The following is an 18,972-nucleotide window of genomic DNA, read 5'->3' as shown; positions in this document are numbered from 1 at the left end:
TTCAATCTACTAAGTTTTGGGGGTTGTTGTTAACATTGCAATAAACAACCGGGACAAAATTCCAGGGCCTGGTCATCCACCCTGCACGAAGCCCTCTTTGGTGCCCCCAGTCCTCGGCTGAGTATTCTGCATGACTCACCAGGGCAAGCAGGCAGGTGGTCTCCATTCTTATTAGGTTGTCACTTCTTTTTACCTGGCCACTCCCCCTTAGCTTTAAGAACTATAAACGATCCTGGAAACTCTCCAATGGAACATGGAACCAGCGATTCTCCTCGGCACCTTGTGAACAATTGCCCTGCCTCTGAGAATTCCTGGAGGGGCTTCTCTTGTCTTTCCCATGCTTTAGTTCGCCCAGGCAGACCTGATGTTACATGGTGGTAGGTGGGAATACACCCTCGAGTGCCAGGAGGCTTGGATTCTCTGGGACATCAGAGTTCATCCTGGTGGGGCTTGTTCCATGCATAAGCTTAGGTTGGCTTTGTGGCTTTTTTCCCCCCCATTCTCTTCAGTGAGTGACTTTTGAGTGTGTGTTCTTTCTGGGGAGTGATAAAAACTGAACTGCTTATGCTAGCAGCCATGCATGACTCCCAGCTCAAAGTTAGTATTGCTCTTTCCTCCTTTTTCGCCCCCCCCACCCCCCTGCAAATACTTTTACATAAAACGTGTTCTCTGGACAAGGCTTGTCCCCTCCTCAGTAGGCTGCTTTCTTTTTTTCTGACTTTAGAATAAATTCAAATTACCGTCTCCAGATTGCGGGACCCACAATTGCTCCTTTTGGAAACTTTGCTTAAATACTAGCATATTTGGAAGATCTTCTAACCCTCCCACAGCCTCGTCATTCCTGAACCGGTGGACTGGAGCAGTCCTGAAGGTTGCGGGGAGGCAGCTGCGTTTCCGAACTCGGGGGTATTAAACCCACATTTTCACATCAGGGGTGACGGGTGGTAAGGCAGAGCGGGGTGAGCCCTGCCACCCCCTGGAGCTAGCTAGCCTTGCGATGGGCTCTAGGCAAATTAAGACGCCTTTGAGCCTCAGTTTCTTTATATGTAAAATGAGGCTCAGAAATAATACCTGTAAAGCACCAGGCAGCGCATGGGGCACATAACAGATCCACAAGAAACTGCAACTATCGTGATGGGGGTGATGACAGTGGTGAAGATCTCAGGGAAGCCTGACGTCTCAGGCAGGGCTGGCGATCGGGTGGGTTTAGTGGCGACAACTCAATCTACATGGTGACACAAGCCAGCCACTCCCCAAATGATTTCCTCAGGGACACTTGAGAAGAACCTTAAAAAAAAAATCACCCACATGCACAGAAGAGCGATGAGATGCCGTGATTTTACTGTTCCTCCTTTAACCTGAACCAAAAATCTGAGTCTTTGCGGAGAGGAAAGGTGAGAGCATCAATTTTCCTTTCCGTTCTAAAGCAGAACTCCTCAGAGGCCTGGTGCTATAAAGCTAAGAGTATAATTTATTCTTTCTCTAAGCCCTGTGTAAAATAGGAATAATACTGACTGGTTTAAATTTAAAAAGAAATCAAATGTGGAGAATCTAGGCCTGAAGTGGGGGAAAGCATGTGGGCTTAGAGTCACACATCTGGGTTTGAGTTCAGACCCCGCCCCCCTCACTAGCCACACGGTTTGGGAGAAGTTGCTTTACTTTTCTATACCTTGGTTTCATTACCTGTAGAATGGGGATAAGACCCGCTACTTGTGGGACATACTGGGGATGAGATTACGTATGCAACGTGCCTAGTGTGGTCCTGGGCACATAGTAGGTATGCCAATGGTGGAGTAAATCAGGGACTCCAGCTCTGTTGTGTTGAGGAAGAGCTGGGGAGCAGGTTTCCCTGCTGTGCAGAGCCACTGAGCTTTTATTCCGGTGGCGTCCAATGCAGGCTCAGTCTGAAAGAAGGGGTGGCCACCTCCAAGGTCTGTGGACTCCAGAGGGAGATGTGAGGACCACCCTGATGGCCCTGGGTTGGTCACAGGAAGCTCATCCTCCTCTTTGTCTGGGTGATCCAGGCAGGGTTTTTCTGTTTTTTTTTTTGCGGTACGCGGACCTCTCACTGTTGTCGCCTCTCCCGTTGCGGAGCACAGGCTCCGGACCCGCAGGCTCAGCGGCCGTGGCTCACGGGCCTACCGCTCTGCGGCATGTGGGATCTTCCCAGACTGGGGCACAAACCCATGTCCCCTGCAGCGGCAGGTGGACTCTCAACCACTGCGCCACCAGGGAAGCCCCAGGCAGGGTTTTGCACAGAGTCCCTGTGATGGAGGAGAAGCCCAGGGCGGTCTTCTTCCCTGGGTTCCCCTCCCTGTAAACTGAACATCCAGCATTTAAAAAAAATCTTTATTGAAGTATAGTTGATTTACAATGTGGTGTTAATTTCTGCTGTACAGCAAAGTGACTCAATTATACATATAATATATATTCTTTTTTCATATTCTTTTCCATTATGGTTTATCACAGGATACTGCATATAGATCCTTGTGCTACACAGTAGGACCTTGTTGTCTTTTTTTTTTTTTGGCTGCAACACTCAGCTTGCAGGATCTTGCCCTGAACCTGGGCCACCACAGTGAAAGCCCAGAATCCTAACCCCTAGGCCACCAGGGAAGTCCCAGGACCTTGTTTTTCATCCATCGTATATATAATAGTTTGCATCTGCTAATCTCAAACTCCCAATCCTTCCCTCCCCCAACCCCGTCCCCCTTGGCAACCACAAGTCTGTTCTCTATGTCTGTGAGTCTGTTTCTCTTTTGTAGATATCTGAACATCCAGCATTTAAAATGGACTCAAATCCCACTTGCTCACAGCCATCTCCCTTGGCCCATCCAAAGCCCTCTCAGACAATAACGCTACTCAAGGGGAAGTCAATTATTTAAAACCTTTATTAACGCTTGGAGAAAGATAATGCAATGTGACAATGTACAGGTCCCGCTGCCTAAATCCATAACAGAAACAGATATTATGACTTAGCAAAGCTCACGTGGTACCGATGCTGAGATCGGATGAGGGTTGTTCTTCCTTAGGAAATGGGCCCTGGAAGCATTGTTTTCCCATGTTGTTCTAACGAAGACTTTTCCTTGGTTCGAGTTGAAATTTCTCTCCGTGTGTGTGTGTGTGTGTGTGTGTGTGTGTGTGTGAAGTATGACTATAGCTCTGGGCTGGCGTTTTCTATTTTAGTTTTGAGTGTTAGCATTTCAGTCTACTCAGGCCTCTCACTTCAGAATAACAGGACTATTTATTGATACAAAGGAGAGGTGTTTGGATCATCTTGTTAAGATGCAAGCCTCAAAATAAACATCATATCTTTATTTGGAATCCACATCCTTCCTCAAAGGAAGGCTCAAGAGCAAATCTGTATGAAGTCCGAAGCCCCAAGTTCAGGACCTATTTTTTAAGGATGACTTTGCTTACATTTTAGATTGTACAAATGCCTCTGTCCGTGCTTACAGGAATTTGGATGTTCCTCAGTTTTGAGATAAAGAATCTCAGCAATAAATACGATTGTAGGCTTCAAAACATTAGGAACCAGAATGCAAGGATTTCTACCTGACTTTTGAGAAGAAACAAAACGGTGGCATGAAAAATATACAACAGAGATCGGGGAGGCGGTTCAAATCAACAGAGTAAGCAGTTTTATGCCTTGGGGGAAAACACTGAGATAATAAATACAAATGACAAATATTTACAATAGAAGCAACACATGGGACGTCAGGAGCGAACACGTAAAACAGTTACACCGAGGAAAACATAAAAGTGATGCCTTTCACCCATCCAGCCCAGGAGCCGGCGAACAAATGAACAGCTGACCCAGCAACGCGAGAGAATTTGTTATTGCTTCAGCTTTTGAGTGATGTAAGGAAAACAGTCCATGTGCTGCGTGGCTTGAGACACGTTCTCAAGGCATAAGCAGTGAGGGCATCCACTGCTTATGTTCGTGGCTTGAACATAAACCGAACACGGTTTATGTTCCGTTGCCATGGCAGAGCCTGACACACTGGTCCTCCTCCCTCCGAGGGCAGAGCCGGATTAAGTGCACCGTCTCCTCCTCTTTCTGCAGCTCTAGCTCTCTCTAGGTGCTTCTCCCAGCCTTTTGTCCCCCTCCCCCGACACCCAAATGGTTTCTTTCCAACATGGATCATGAAAGATTGGGGAAATGACGCTCCGGCACCATGTCCTGGCAGCAATGAGATTGGATTTGGGTTATATAAACACTAGCTGTGCTTTGGGGAAGGGCATTCTGTGGAACAAATCATTTTCGAGCAGATAAATTTAGCTTCTTTATCTCTGGCCTCAGGTTGCTTTCAGGGAAAGCTATGAGCTGATGTAAATGGAGGATGCATACTTTTTTGCCCAGTCACTAGAACAGCAGTCAGCAAACTCAGGCCCAAGTGCCAAGTCCAGTTGGGTCCCTGTTAAATAAAATTTTAATGGCATGGAGACAAGCCTATTTGGTATGTGTTGTCTACGTATGTCTGCTTTCAGGCGACAAAGGCTTAGTTGGGTAGCTGCAACAGAAACCATACAACCCGCCAAACCAAAAATAGTGTATTCCCTATCTGGACCTTTATAGAGAAGGTCTGCCGACCCCTGCTCTAGAAGGACCTGGCCCAGCACATCCATCCACTCCTTGCAATACTGGGCTCCTGTCTGAGTACTGGCTGCAAGAAAGGATAAGCTTTAATTTGTAGCCTGTTGGGAAAGAGAAGTAAAGTCCTATCTCTGAAACCTCTTCAGTAACCACAAGACATCCACTGCTGACGATTTCTGTTCTAATCTTCTCCCTGTATCTTTACTTCTGTCTCTCCTCTCTGCCTTTCTTTTGTTTACTCTGACTCCTTTTCTTATTGCTAAATTTTCAATCTGGATCTGGGAAATCTCGTCCCTCAGCGATTTTCAGCAGTCTCCTCCATTTATGCAAAAGGTCGGCATTCCTTGGTGAAAATTACTGAGTAGTCCTTCTGTGTTCCCCTTTTCCATCCTCCAGCACGGAGAGGCCAGCTTTCCAACTTGGCCTCATGGAATCCAGGGTACGGTGCTTTATCTGTCTTGGCTGAGGGTCAAGGTGAGATACCGAAATGCAAAAGGAAATCTGTCAAATGCACTCCTCCTGTGTGCATTTTCCTCCAGGTGTGGCTTTGCCCTAAGTGGCAATGAGCCCACGTCAGGCAGTCAGATGTACGGCTACACTGCTCTTTGATTCCTTTTAAAATAGCACTAAAAACAATTCAGCCCCCAAAGACGGGTTGTTTTTTGTTTTCCCTTGAGCTGGTTTCAATGACCCAGTTGCTTTGTTTGAAAGCTATTTATTTAGACGACAGATATGGAGATGTAACTGGATAAATTAAAAAAAAGTGAAATTGAGACTTGAAGCAGTGGTTAAAATACAAACACACAGGGGCCACTCCCTCGGACAGGGTGCCCCAGACAGAACAATGGCTCAGAAATTACACTTAGAACCCTCACCCGCCCCTTCCCAAGTTGCTCCAAACCTCAAGGTCCCATGCAAGAAACTGGATTTGGTTTGGCACCAAGCACCCACACGGCCCCTGCTTCCTCTCCACCCTTCTCCTGATTCCCAGGGAGATTTTCACACCCACTCCTGCACCGGAATCCAGCTGCTCTCCACCAAGACAGCACCAGAAGCTGCGGTCTGGGCCGCGATCCAGCCCCGGGGGTCACCCCCGCCCCTCCCCATCGCCTCCCACAGCAGAGGGAACCGCAGGCTGCCGCCCAGGGGCTCCGCGGATGGAAAGAAGGCAAAGTTGCAATGAGGACGCCGGGTGGCTCCCTCCCTTCGGGATGTGCCGGTGCGGGACCCAGCGGGCACAACCGAGCCCTCGCTGCCGCCCAGGGAGTCTCCGCTTCACCTGTCCATGCCGCTTACATACACCTCCATCAAGTCCGCAATCCCCATCAAATCCTGCGTGTGACATCCCCCCTCTTTAATGGCAAATGTTTTGGAATGTCCAGAGAGAAGAAAATGGACGGCGTGGAGCAAAGATTTCCCGGCCGGGCCTTTCGTTTCACCTCCGGATATCAGAATACTCAGACTGTTCTTCCTCCCACTCGCTGCTTCCAGAAGTTCCCTGGGCCCCGTGGCCGGCCGCTCTGCCCCGGGTGTGGGCGTTTGCGTGGCTCTTGCTACCTCGCTCGCCCTTGGCACCTCGGCGGGTCTCCTGACTGCTGGGCTCCGAGAGGTGGTGACCTGCTTCGCCGTGGTGGCCCCTGGAGATCTTGGCCCTGTGGCCCTGGAGCTGGCGCTCGGGAGGCGCCGTGGGAGGCCTCTGGATGGCCGACGTGCAGAAACTCAAGATGGAGCACAGACTTCCCCAGTTCTGCTCACACTGAGCCTGGACGCTGTGCGTGATGGCCTCCTTCACCTCCTCCCCACAGGTCAGCAGCAGGTTCACCAGGTCCACGTAGGGTCTGGAGATTGAGAGAGAGACCCAGGATGCAGTACGCCTGCAGAGGGCAGGACCGATACACCGGGGGAGAGGGACGTGACCAACGCTCGGCTTGGGTTTGGTTTGGTGGACGAGCTTTCTGGAACTACTTGAAGCCTGTTCTTTGGAGTACTGGTCTCAACCAACATTGACTGGGTGGCCATTACGTACTGGTATCCATGCCAGGCATTGGAGAGAACTGGAGGCTGGGGAGACAGCCTACCACAAGATAAAGGGCCAGTGAGGGACTTCCCTGGTGGTCCTGTGGTTAGGAAGCCGTGCTTCCACTGCAGGGGGCCGGGTTCGATCCCTGGCTGGGGAACTAAGATCCCGCATGCCATGCACAAATAAAAGGGCCAGTGACAATTCACAGGTGCATATGCTAGAAGTCTGGGAAGAATCTCTGGGGAGGCGGGGCAAGAACGCCAGCTGTGTGAATAAGACGGCAGGGGAGCTATGGGTCTGTTTAGGGTGTGCTAACTGGGAGGGTTTTAGCGGGAGTCGAGCTGGGTCTTGGAGCCAGTGGAGTACTTAGGCAAATGATGAAGGGCCTTAAATACCAAACTGGGGAGTCTTTATGGCAGGGAAGCGAGGTTGGCTGGCTTTGCACTGGGTGTCCTTCTCCTAGGTGAGCTTTGTACGTGAGGCTCCCAAGAAACCATCTCACCCGTGGTCCGTGTTTGCCCCTGGTTTGGGCTCATGGTGATAAAGGGTGTTTTGGGAAGTTTCTGGGCGCACTCCCCTCTGTATCTGGAGGAGTCCGGAACAGGCAGAGAAGGGTGGGGGTATGTGAATTCCCACAGAGCTCTTCCGCTCCTCGGTAGCAGAGGCCGAGGTGGGGGAGTGGCTGTCTAAGCACCTCTATGCTTCCAATCTGGGCTTCCCCACAACGGGAGATGAGGGAGGGGAGAGCTGGCTGAGAGGGGTCTACGTGCTTGGGACGAGAGCCAGCTGTCTGTGAAATAAGCACGCTGGGATCCCAAGGGGAGGGCCAGTTGCTCAGGCCATCCCAGCTGCCCCGGGTTGTTCTTTAGGAAAGTGCTGGATGACCACGTCATGCAAACCTTCCTCCTGTGGGTGGGAGGTGTGTGCAGAAAGCTGGAGCAGTGTGCCTGCTTCTTATATTTTGGGGCCCATCTGGCAAAAAGGACCCCCCGGCAATGGGCTGTCCTGGCCCACTCACTGAGCCTTTCTTACATCTCACTGGCCTTTTTAAGATCCCCAAGGCGGGAGAGGGGTATGGAGTGTTCCATGTGGCTAACCAGCTTTCTTAAGCAGTCCTCACTGGCAGAATTTCTGGATATCTCTGATCAGGAACATTGAAGCTCTGGGCCATCCCTTTGGGCAGGAAATCACTCCGGAACATGAGATCATTTGTAAGAAGAAGAAGAATTTTTTTCCTCTGTGAGCCTGGACCACCTGGGGGGCTGCATTATAGCCCATTTAATCTTTTCTCTGCAAGTTGACAGTTGTCGCCAAGCAGGAAGAGCAGATTGTGTTTTGAGACTTGTGAAGTAGTTTACTGCCATTTTTATGAATTAGTCCTCAAGTTGTAATTGAGTGGACTGTCCTCATTTCATCGATATAAAAAAGGAGACGAGGCGTGCGTGTGCGTGTGCGTGTGCGTGTGTGAAAGTGGCTTTGGAAGCTTCTGGGCTGGGAAGGCCTGGGGCTGGGCTGAGAGTGGAGAGGAGGACTGTTTTGGCTGATAGAGATCAAGCTGCCTTTTAAGGCCTCCTTGATGCCTTCAGAGTCAGAGAGTCTGGGCACGGCTGATGGGCAGGGTGCTGAAACTCTGTAAGGCAGGCCCCTAACCGTGACAAGGACAGCAATGACCCAAGTCTGCTTAAGAGACGAGGGCAAGGGGCAACACAAGGGAAATGCTCCCTGCAGGTCTGTTTCCTTCCACCTTTTGAAAACTAGCAACTGACTGCCTCTGGGAGGTCAGGGTCACCGAGTACATCTGCTACAGCAGCATCGGGATTTTAGCACCTGATCCTACCTGCCACCCCCTGGGGCTAGATGGGCAAATCGAGGAGGCTGAGCATCTGTCCTTTTGGGATGCTCTCCTTCACGTTTCTTTCCCCAGAGTAAGGGGAGGGCCCTCTTGGGAATGCACAGACTGCCTCTTGGCCTCCTTCGCCAGGGCGTCCTGCCCACCAGATGAGCTCTCCGAATCCCGAGGCGGTCCCGGAAGGCTAGCCCACGCTCTCTTCTGCCCTCAGCGCTGTCGGCTGGGGAGAAAGCTGTGAACTGTGGGGAGGGCTGTGTGTTCATCTAAGCTTGTTTCGAGCTGGCATGGTGCCTTCTCCGGCTGCTAGCTCAGCCCGTGTCTAATGACAAAGCCCAGCTCTCTCCACTGGGAGTCAGCAAGGCTAAAAGATTTTTTAAAATACTTGGAGCGGGACGTGGCTGGAGGCTGCCAGCACTCAGTGACAGGGTGTGTGGTGGCCAAGCCGTTGATATGGAGGAAGTGGGATGGGAAGGGGGTGAGGGGAGCAGAGGGTTTGAAGGAAGTCCTTTTAACTGAACGTGTTTTGGGGTGAATGAGGATCAGGTTGAGGGATGCGGGTGACGTGCATTCTGGAGTGACTATGATTTCCTCCTCTCTAGAGGGAAGAGCAAATTCAGTTTTCATTTTCTTATCTGTGGCCAGTGTCACACATTCTTAAATGGTCTTCTTGATATCTGGGGACTGATGGGATCTTTTGTGCCCAAATCAGTTCAGATAGTTAAAAAACAAAAACCTCAGTTCAGCTTGAAGTACTAGTGGACGCAGTGTGTAGTCGTGGCTTCAGAAGGGAAGGTAGTGGGGATTTGTGGGGAGCTAGGGGTGCCGGCTTAGCAGGAGGCAAGATGACTTGGATGCAGCCACACTGAGAATTTGAGAAAATGGCCCAGGTTTGCTTTCAGGATGGACCACCAGCATTTCCAGAGCAGGCCTGGGTGGGGGCTATGTGTTGGCTCTAAATGATGTAAGGAGTCCTTTGGAAGTCAGGGTCCCGTGGCCCCATGGACCATGTTTCCGTAGAGGAGATGTCAGAAAGCCACGGTACTTTCCCTCTCCTTAAATTCAAGGTGGGGAGGGTGGCAAAAAACCTCAAAACCTTCAGTTTCCCCACAGAAGACGTTTCTCCAGAAAGACAAAGTCTTCTTGGCTCCAAGAATATACCATAGAATTAAAAACTAGTGCCCCGTCATCCATGCTTGAGGCCAACAAACTATCTCTAAAGGATGACAGTGGGCTGAGGACAAATGAATTTCATGAGTTTCTCAGCCATGGGGTGTCTGCCTCTTGCAGGGGCACCTTGAAGGAAGGAAATTTCACAGTGCTTTGCCAGTATAATGGGGCTGTTTCTAAGAAAAGGGAAAAATCCCGCCACATTTGGGGACCACTGAGCCTTTAGCTGGTCTGCGGGGGAGAACGCAGCCTAGGTTACAAGGAGGTTTGAGGTCTATTCCCGACAACTGGCTTCAGAATCACCAATTCCCAAGTTGAAAAGTAGGAATTGAACCTCAGAGTAAGACCTTTAACCACTTAGCTTCACTTTCTTCCTCTGTTATATGGGGACAGTATTCTCTGGCTTGTGGCACTGTTGGGAAAGATAAATGAGATAATCCGGGTAAAGTCTCTGGCCAAAGGGCCTGGCCCACTCAGAAAATGATAGTTATTGTTATTGCTATTGTTGTTGATGCTATTGTTGCTTTGTTTTTCTCTAGGGATTTGGAAGAATAGAAAATATTTTATCAGGCATTAGTGTAACTCAAGGAAAAGCCACATCGGTTTGCTCTTGGCAAGAGCTGCTGGTAGAGATTCACGGTGAATCTTATAATTCTAACACTGCACCAAGGGGTGCTGCAAGATACCTAGAGCCTCATAATCAAGTGGAAAGTGACAGGTGACGGTTGCTGTCCTCTGTGATCTAAGTGGTGTATGTGGGGGTGGGGAGTGGCCTGTTTAGCGACATAGCTGGGGGAGGCCATGGCACAAACTAAGGAGCAAGAGTTCATAAAATTGTACTGATTTGGCTCAATGAGTCGCTGTGTAAAGACTAACAGTGCTATGACTTGTACTGGGCTGCTTAGCTAGTAGCTTCCTTTCTAAGTCCCCAAGGAAGGCGCCATTGTAACCTTCAGGGGCTACTGTGTTAGAAGCAACTATGCACCCACATGCTTTACTACTCTGCAAAATTTAGGATCCTATAGGGATGTTTTTTAAGGAAGGAGACGTCCTGGGTTTATGATCGAATTGCAAGTCTTCCGATAAGTATGTTCTTATTTCCTCACTTTGGCATAAAGGCGTTTAGCTGATTAAAGTTTTTGTCATTTGTTTTGCATTTTCTCTGGGAGGGCGTTAATGTTAGAGAAGGTGAGTCGGACCTTCTAAAGGAAAGGAGAGCTTATGGAGGCAGGAAAAAAAGCGATTGGTTTGTAAGAGTGTAAGTCCTGGAGCCCGACCGCCTGGCTCCTTATCCTGGCTTTGCCTTTCATTGTCTGTGCGACCTTTACCGCAGTGAATCTCAGTTTTCTCATCTGTAAAATGGAGATGAGAATGGTACCCAGCCCACGGCGCTGTCATGTGGATCAAGTGAAAAATTCATATGAAGCCCTTAGCACAATACCTGGCACTTAGTACATGCTCAGTATATTATCAGCTCTCGGCCGTCTGCCGGGGCACCCGCATGGCTACTTGGAACCCTCAGCACCGTTGGGATCTTGGCTGAGGGGAAGACGAAAGGTATTTCCGAATTCTACACATCTCACGCTCGGTGAAAAGATTTCCTGTGGCTACTGCTTAGGATTTGGAAACCGATGGTGGAAATTTCTTTCGCTTTTCCTGAAGGCCAGCTGGAAGGGGACTCCTGGGGAGTCAGTGCGCAGCTTTCTGAGGTAAACCACAACCTTCCCAGTTTGACAGGAGAGTTCAGCCTTTACAGGCCAGCCCCTCAAACCGAGGAAGACTCTCCTCCAGCCCCAGCAGGCCTCCCCTTCCTCTATCCTAGTTGCACCATTCCGTTCCCCCCCAACCCCCTGCCCCCAGAGGGCAGCACTCACTCGTGCAGCAGTAAGTCCTTGAAGTGGATCATCTCCACCATCACCCGGGTGTTCTCCTGGGCGGCAGAGCACAGGTCGTGCTTGAGGTAGCATTCCCGCTGTAACTGGAACACCATCTCCTTGATGGCCGGGCACTTCCGGCTTATGCAGCCGAATCTGTGCCGCAGAGCGTGGGCCTTACACTTCAAGGCATCTTTGATGAAGGACTTGCCCTGAGAGCAGAGGGGACAGCGGAGGGAGAGCGGGGCGGGAGAGACCAGTCCTTCTTACACACTTCGGCTTTTTTACCCTTTCTGGGCTTACAAGGGATTTTTCTGACAACTGAACTCCAAGGCCCTGCCGCACACAGACACCCTGGCAGGTGACAGGCTGAGGCTACATCAGGAGGTCTGTCCAGAGGGACGTGATACCCCCGCACTCGGTATGTTACTCGGTATGTTACTCGGTATGTTACTCGGGAGACAAACGCATCGGCCTCCTTCCTCCTGACCCGTTCTGCTAGCCTTCCTGGTCCTGGGCCACCCATGACCCTCCATCCTCAAGGCGGCCCCACTGTTGGCCGTTTGGTGGCAACGCTTCTGGAACACAGAGGGGAATTTGGCCAGGCATAAATCCAGAACTCCTTGGTGGCGCCCAGCAAGAGTTTTTCTCAAGTAGAAAGTCCCTGCTTGTCCAAATCTCACATCTCCCCTTGTTCCTTCTAGGGATGTCAAGATCCGGTGCTAGCTGGGCCTCCCTTCTCTGTCTCAGTGCCTCCTGCCACCCCCAACCCATACTCTCTCTTGTCTCCTCCTAGCCTTTAAGGAGGAGCATTCTTTTTCCTTTTTGAAAGCAATTCGACTCCTTTAAACTGTTAGGGTTATTGCCTCTAAAAGGCCCGCCTGGCACACTGCCTGGCAGCATCTGGAGTCTGAACTGCCCAACTGACGGCCCCTCCCCCATGCTCCCGGCCTCCGAGTGGCGAAGGCAGCCAGGCATACATCTGGCCTACAGTCCTCTTTCTTGGCAACCCCATTAGATCGCTCTTATCCTAGAAAGGAGACAGCTGTTCGGGGTGTGGCGGCGAGCCCGGGCCGGCAGCTCCCTTATCAACCTCTCGGGGCAGAGAGGCACTGTGGGATACCTACCCAGGGATCCCCGCACCCCGCTTACTATAGAAACAAGCTGTCGTTGGAGAGGTCACCCCCTGTTTTTTTAGACAGGCCCGGACGTACCGGAGTTGAGAAAGTAAATGGGTTTAGGTTGGAAGTGGGAAGCCAGCCAGCATGTTTATTTCAGTTCTCTCCTTTAGAAGCAGTTGAAATGTCTACAGATAGTGTCTGATCACTGAAAAACCACCTCCCCGTAGCCCCCTTTCCTCTGACTCTCCAGTGGGAGCCAAATAGGATGGAGGGTACGGTGTGCCAGTTTATTAAGTAGTTATGGGCTGAGATCTGACTTGAAAGGGATGCTTCTAACTTGAGAACATACTGCTGTTGGTTGAGAGAAAAAAGGAAGATTAATTTATGCGAGGGCTGCAGTAATACGTTCTTGGTATTCTTCCCTGACATCCTGTGGGATTGCCCTGAAATACACATCTTTCCTCCGGATTTCCTATTACGTTTCCTAATTCCAGTTAATCCAGAAGGGATGCTTTATTAGGGAGTCTCAAGGAGTTCAAACGTTCTACTCCTCTTTCCTTCCCCGGTTTCTGTTTCCCCTGCTGCCACCCCACATCCTCTGTAGGGGAGGCTGCCAGCCCTGTCACATTGCTTTCTGGTTCCCAGGCGTTGCTTTGTCAGGCTCTCTACAGGATGTCAGTACATGGTGACTGGCGATGTTCATAAATCACACCTAAACTGTTGGCCTCATCCAAACACTGTCATGGCTCTCCAATGAAATGGGAGAGGAAGTCTGTAACAACTACAGGGTACTTCATAGTGCATATGTGGGCTGGGGAGGACATGAAGGAGATGAGCCTAATGCTCCACTCCATCTGAAACATGTTTGGATCGTGGGCACTGGAGCCATAAAGTTGCTTGTTGGGTTCATTTCCTGCCCACACAGCAACTGGGCTTTACCCTGGGGACCCTGGGATAACTGAAGTGGGTCAGACCCTGACTATAGTTATTATATAGAGCAGGACTCATTCAGGGTTCCGACTTTTCAGGTTGGGAAAGGAGGATCTGCTACTTAGGAGGGAGAAAAGTCTGCTCTTCTGAAGGCCCTGATTTATCCATGCTACCTGCCCACATGCCCTCTGAATTTATTTATTTATTTATTTCTGGCTGTGTTGGGTCTTTGTTGCTGCGCGTGGGCTTTCTCTAGTTGCGGTGAGCGGGGGCAGAGACCTCTTGTTGCAGAGCACGGGCCCTAGGCATGCAGGCTTCAGTAGTTGTGGCTCGTGGGCTCTAGAGCGCAGGCTCAGTAGTTGTGGCGCACGGGCTTAGTTGCTCCACGGCATGTGGGATCTTCCCTGACCAGGGATTGAACCCGTGTCCTCTGCGTTGGCAGGTGGATTCTTAACCACTGCGCCACCAGGGAAGTCCCCCACATGCCCTCTAGGAGATGATGAATTTCTACAAATTTTGTGTCTCTTTTATTCTTGAAAATAGCTTTCGGCATGGTCAGTTGGAGTCCCTGCCCTTCTCCACTCAACCTACACTCTTAAATGTGATGGGCCTTGCAGACTTGGGTTCTGGGTAGCCGGACATCCTTAGGTGTCCCTTAGAAGGCGTTTATTATTTATTATGACTTTTGTCTTCTCTGCTAAGAATCCTCAGATAAGTGTTCAACTTGGTCTCCATTCCACGCTGTGTGTGGAGACACAGTTGAAGAGTGGAGAAGGATTTAGCCTACATGACAGGTCCAGAAAGCTGAACTCCAGGAGTGGAGTGGGGAGTCACTGGCAGCCTGCTGCTCACCTAGAAGGTCTCTGGCAAGTGCTAAAACCCACCATGACCGTCAGCTAAGAAAATCTGTTAACAAGTCTTTCCAACGAACATTTCAATCACGCTACGCTAACACAAAACATTCGTGGCGCTCAATATGGTTTTTTACCTGGGCATCAAATTTTCCAGCGTTGTGCAGAAAAGTCATGCAAATTCCATGTAAGCCCCGTATCTCACAAGAGTTGTTCTCGAAACATTCAAACACGCCACACCCCACATCGCCAGCGTTGACCAAGCAGTGCTGGATTTCCGCTAAAATGAGAATTACGTACAATCATATTCAAAATTCTCAGCCATGCTGGGGAGTGCAGAGAGGCGGGTTGAAATAAAAGTAACGACTAAAAGAAGATTTAAGAGAAAAAGTTAGAAGTGACTATTTTAGGATCTAAAAAACCAGGGAAAGAAAATTTCATCACTTAATCTACTTATGAAAATGTATTTGTAAATATTTGTAAAAAATTAGCCAAACCTACATTGCGAAAGTCACAATCAGAAGTTAGGTCTGAACACTCCATTTTTCATCCTTCTCGTCTTATTAAAGTATTTGTGGGAATACTTAGTCTGAAAGCATAAGATATTTCAGCTTTCTAAACCCACAGACAAAAATAAAATTTCAACCCATCAGCTTGCTCTTCCTTTCTGTACTTCATCAATGAAATACCCTTCTCTACTTGGATGAAGCTGCTGTTATTAAATCAAGGCCATTTCCTTCCTGACCCCCAAATGAAAGCGTCCAAAAAGCAGTTTCAATTCAGCTTTATGATTCAACATCTAAAAATCAAAACAAAATTCCTATTAAGGCAGCGCCTCCAAACCATCCGCATTAAAAATACCAGGCTAGGGAAGCTGCGGTTTGCAAGCAAGCTCAGGAATAGTCAGATGGGGGCTAGTCTGCAGAAACGCAACCTTCGCAGTTAGAGGCTCCTTTTAAACAGAGATCCGGGGTGAGGTGACGCTTCATCCCCAAGAATTCCCGCGACCCGGGAGTTTGCTGCCCCCCTTAGCAGAATGTGGCTCTAATTCGTCTCTGTGAAAGGACAGGCTGAGAGGGAGTTAACTGTCAGGCTGCCGCGCGCAAAGCCTGTCTTCCTTCCCTCCCCCTACCCAATTCCTTGACTTAAACCAACCACAAAATTACATCAGAAAAGTATATTTTGGAAGAAGGGCGGGGTCGGAGGAGATAATCCACATTCAGGTTAAATCTGCGGAGAGAATGAGGGGCGTGTATTTATTGAGGGTCACCAACTAGCGAAAATCACGTTCGATTCTCAGGGAAAGCTCTGGGACTTTCCCTGAGGAGAGGGTGCGCGAGGGTCCTAGGATGAGCGGGGCGCGGGCCGCGGGTGCTGGCACCCGCCTATGGAGGTGGGAGACTCCCGGACGACCCCACGCGCGGCCCCGGCGCGCCGGCCAGGAGCGCGCAGGGCCGCGATTCACGCGCTCCGGGCGTCGCTAATGGGCACTCGTGCATTCCTGCTCGTGCGGTGAGCGCACGCACGCCGCCCCCGGTTTCGCAGGCCCCCTAAATAAAGGGAGGGCCGTGAAGAGCGAAGGAGCTGTAGGCAGATTTTCTTCCTCTCCAGGAGGCTGGGAAAAGGGCCAGCCCCGAGCCCTGCACGCCTGGCTGTGCTCGGCAGCTTGTGGGTGAGCGGAGAGCCGGTCGAGCAGCTGCGGCGCACGGTTCGGGCCGTGTCACCATTTCTTCCCTTGCTGACCTGCCCTGGAGCGGGGAACGGCGGCAGCACCGCAGAGGTACGCTTTTGCGCCACCCGCCCCTACCCCTTCCGAAAGGAATGCTCCCTAAGGGGAAAGTTCAAAATGCAATTTGTCTCGCCTACAAAGTTCTCGGATGTCGGGCATCTTTTGAGGAAGGGGAGAAGCGGTCCTGCCGCGGCCCGCCGGCTGGGAAGAGAAGTTCTCCGGGTTCAGGGCGCAGCCCCGCTCCGGGGACCCTCCGTGCCTCCCGCAAGCCGGTCAGGATGGAGCAGGGAGCTTTGAACCGGACCGGGGACTCCGGAGCCGGCACTGGCCGCGTCAGACGCTGCTTCACTTACCCTCGACCCAGGGAGGACAGCAACAAGTCCTGCCCCAGCCATTTCATCACCCTGCCAGCACGTGCGGATTCCGGGCGCGCGGAGCCCGGCGCGGACCTCGCTTTGCCTCGCGCTTTCCTTTGCACGTCCTACGCCACCCCAAGAGTTTGCGCGGCCCAGGGTGGGCGCCCAGTTCCGGGCGAAGCGCCCGGGGCGCTCTGCGTGGGTGCCGGGTGTCTTCTCCCAGCAGCTCCCCGCCGCTGGGGCGCACGCACTTACCTGTGTTCTGCAAGGACAGGCGGCCTTTCTGCTGGGATCCCCTGTCTTGGGGGCCTTCGGGCGGATTGGTGGCGTCGGTCCCTCGCGCCGGGTCGAAGGTAGCCAACACCAAAGCCAGGGTCACGAACTGGCGCAGCCGCTCGGCACACATGGTTCTTGGTGTAAACCTCCCGCCCGGAGACCTGGATTCTTTGTGCTCCCCTCCTCCTCTTCCTCCTCCTTCGCCGCTTCCCCTCCTCCTCCCACTCTTCCTCCTCGCTCGCCTTTTCCCTCCTTGCGGCCGCGGCTCGGATAGAGGTTACCCAGCGCCCTCCCGTAGCTCTCTGGAGAGCATGTGACCAGGCCGTTAGCGGCGCCGCGAGTGCCCGGCAGTGGCAGGGATGGTGCCTCAAATATCCCTGGAAGCTCTGGTGTCACTTGAATGAAGGAGTCGAGCAGGTGTTGTCCCGGCGGCTGGACCAATCCGAGACCCCCGCCCGTTTGACAACACGGTCGGGAGGCGTGGCCTGTGCCCAACTACTACGGGAGGAAGCCGAGCGCCGCTGGGAGCGCCTGACAAAGTTGCAGACCTGGCGGCGGCCACGCGTTTGCGTGCGTGTGTGAGTGTGTGAGAGCGCGGCCGGAGATGCATGCGCGTGTGCGGGTGCTCGAGGGCAATGGCCGAACGGACTTAAAAAAATAAAAGCGAATTCCAGCTCCGGTTGCAGCTAAAGAAGGGCGAGAGGGGACAGTTTGTGCTGGGACAGCGTCCGCCCGGTCTCCTGACTCGCATCACACCCGCATCGGGCTGGGAAAGTTTCCTCTTTCTGCCTGTTGGAATTCACTTGAGATTCCCAGCCCCGAGGATTGGAGAAGTTTCCTGGATACAGTGATGCTGGGGCCAAACTGGGCACATACGGGAATTCCTGGCGTTGTGACGCTTTGCGTTAAAAAAAAAAAAAATCCCTCAAACTATTTAAGATAGGATCAGAGCACTAGATATAGGACTTAGCCTGAGCGACTGCCCCATCTTCCTCTTTTCGCCCCTCTTTGGTGGGCCTTGGTGCCAGATTCTCGCCCCTCCCTCAGTCCAGACGGATTCCGGGCTGGGCTGCAGGGATCCAGGTGACTGACTGGACCTGCATCATTTCCAGGCGGGGGGCTGGGAGGCCCAGGCAGCCCTGAGTCAGCCCGCCGAGGAGCATCGCGTGCCCCAGAGGCTGGAGCTTGAAAGGCAACTTCACGCGTCTCCAAGCATACTCTTCCATTTTCTCAAAGCGCTACTCGCCACCCCATTCTGGTTCCCTTTACTCTTCATTCATCGGATGGAAAAGGTCAAAAAATTCTCCCCAAACCCTAAAAACAAAACCCGAGGAAATTCTCTCCGTCTCTTTTCCTTGTTCGAGCTCCCTCCCCAAGCACGGCCGGGGCTGGATTGCCCCCGACCGCTTTCTCCCCCGGCCTGCGGAAGCAGGGAGAAAGTTGGGCGCCGCTCGGAGCGCCTCTTCCCCCGCTGTGTGTGTACGTGTGCACGCTCACGTCTCCCCGGCGCCTGGGCTGGGGACAGGAACTGCTCCGGGCACCATCAGTCCGACGGCGCTGCTCTGGGGGCTTGCAGGGCTGGGGGAGGGCGGGGACGCCAGCGCCGCGCCACTCACCCCGGGTTGACGCGCCCTCGCCCCTCCCCCGCCGTCTCCATCCTCCTCCTGGAGAACAGGTGAGCCCGGGTACCAGCTCCCACCCCCCGCGCCGGCCCCGGCCTCGGCCCCGCTCTGCTCCCTGCCCTCTGCGGTAATTCGCCGGGGAGGTTTCATCACCCACTGCCCGTGGCGACGCGGCCCTGGGTCTCCGCGGCGGGGCGCACTGCGAGCCTCGTTGGGGCAGCCATGTGACACGGTTGGGGGAGGGGGCGCGGAGACGCTGGGGCCGGGTCATCCTCCGGCCGCCGTTCGGCTTCCAAAGCTCCCTTCCCAGGGTTCCGGATGCACGAGGGCGTTAGGAAGGGGGGTGGGGGTGGGGGCAGGGTGGGCGCCTCTGGCCGCGGCTGTCCAGCGCATCCAGTGGCCTTGAGGTGGGAGGAATGAAAGGAGGGGGTGGGGAAAGCGCCTTCGGGTGGGCTCTCCCCGGGGTTGCAGCGCCGGGGACCTGCTGTCCACCATCCCCACCCGATTTCAGAGCCCAAGGAAATGGTCACTTTGAAGGTCCGAGTCTGCAGCAGTGGCAAGAAACTGACCACTCATGCCC

The 18,972-nt window shown here is 52.3% G+C and overlaps 1 protein-coding gene and 1 long non-coding RNA gene across 2 annotated transcripts in view; one reads left to right on the top strand and one right to left on the bottom strand.

The window, feature by feature from the left end:
* Positions 1-2,873: 2,873 nt before the first annotated feature.
* On the bottom strand, positions 2,874-18,333 carry STC2 (stanniocalcin 2). The gene is made up of 4 exons (XM_032627114.1): positions 16,750-18,333; positions 14,547-14,689; positions 11,508-11,719; positions 2,874-6,435 (listed from the first exon to the last, which is right to left on the bottom strand). The coding sequence occupies exons 1-4, from the start codon at positions 16,898-16,900 to the stop codon at positions 6,033-6,035; spliced, it is 909 nt and encodes a 302-aa protein (XP_032483005.1). The 5' UTR covers positions 16,901-18,333; the 3' UTR covers positions 2,874-6,032.
* Positions 18,317-18,972, top strand: part of LOC116751339 — a 140,140-nt gene continuing 139,484 nt past the window's right edge. The window contains exon 1 of the long non-coding RNA XR_004349233.1: positions 18,317-18,445. This is a non-coding gene — a long non-coding RNA (uncharacterized LOC116751339). The remainder of the gene's footprint in view (positions 18,446-18,972) is intronic.

The sequence above is a fragment of the Phocoena sinus genome, chromosome 3, assembly GCF_008692025.1.
Source record: "Phocoena sinus isolate mPhoSin1 chromosome 3, mPhoSin1.pri, whole genome shotgun sequence".
Taxonomy (NCBI): Eukaryota; Metazoa; Chordata; class Mammalia; order Artiodactyla; family Phocoenidae; genus Phocoena; species Phocoena sinus.
The sequence above is the reverse complement of the archived record's forward strand: the minus strand, read 5'-3'. Positions and strand labels throughout refer to the sequence as shown.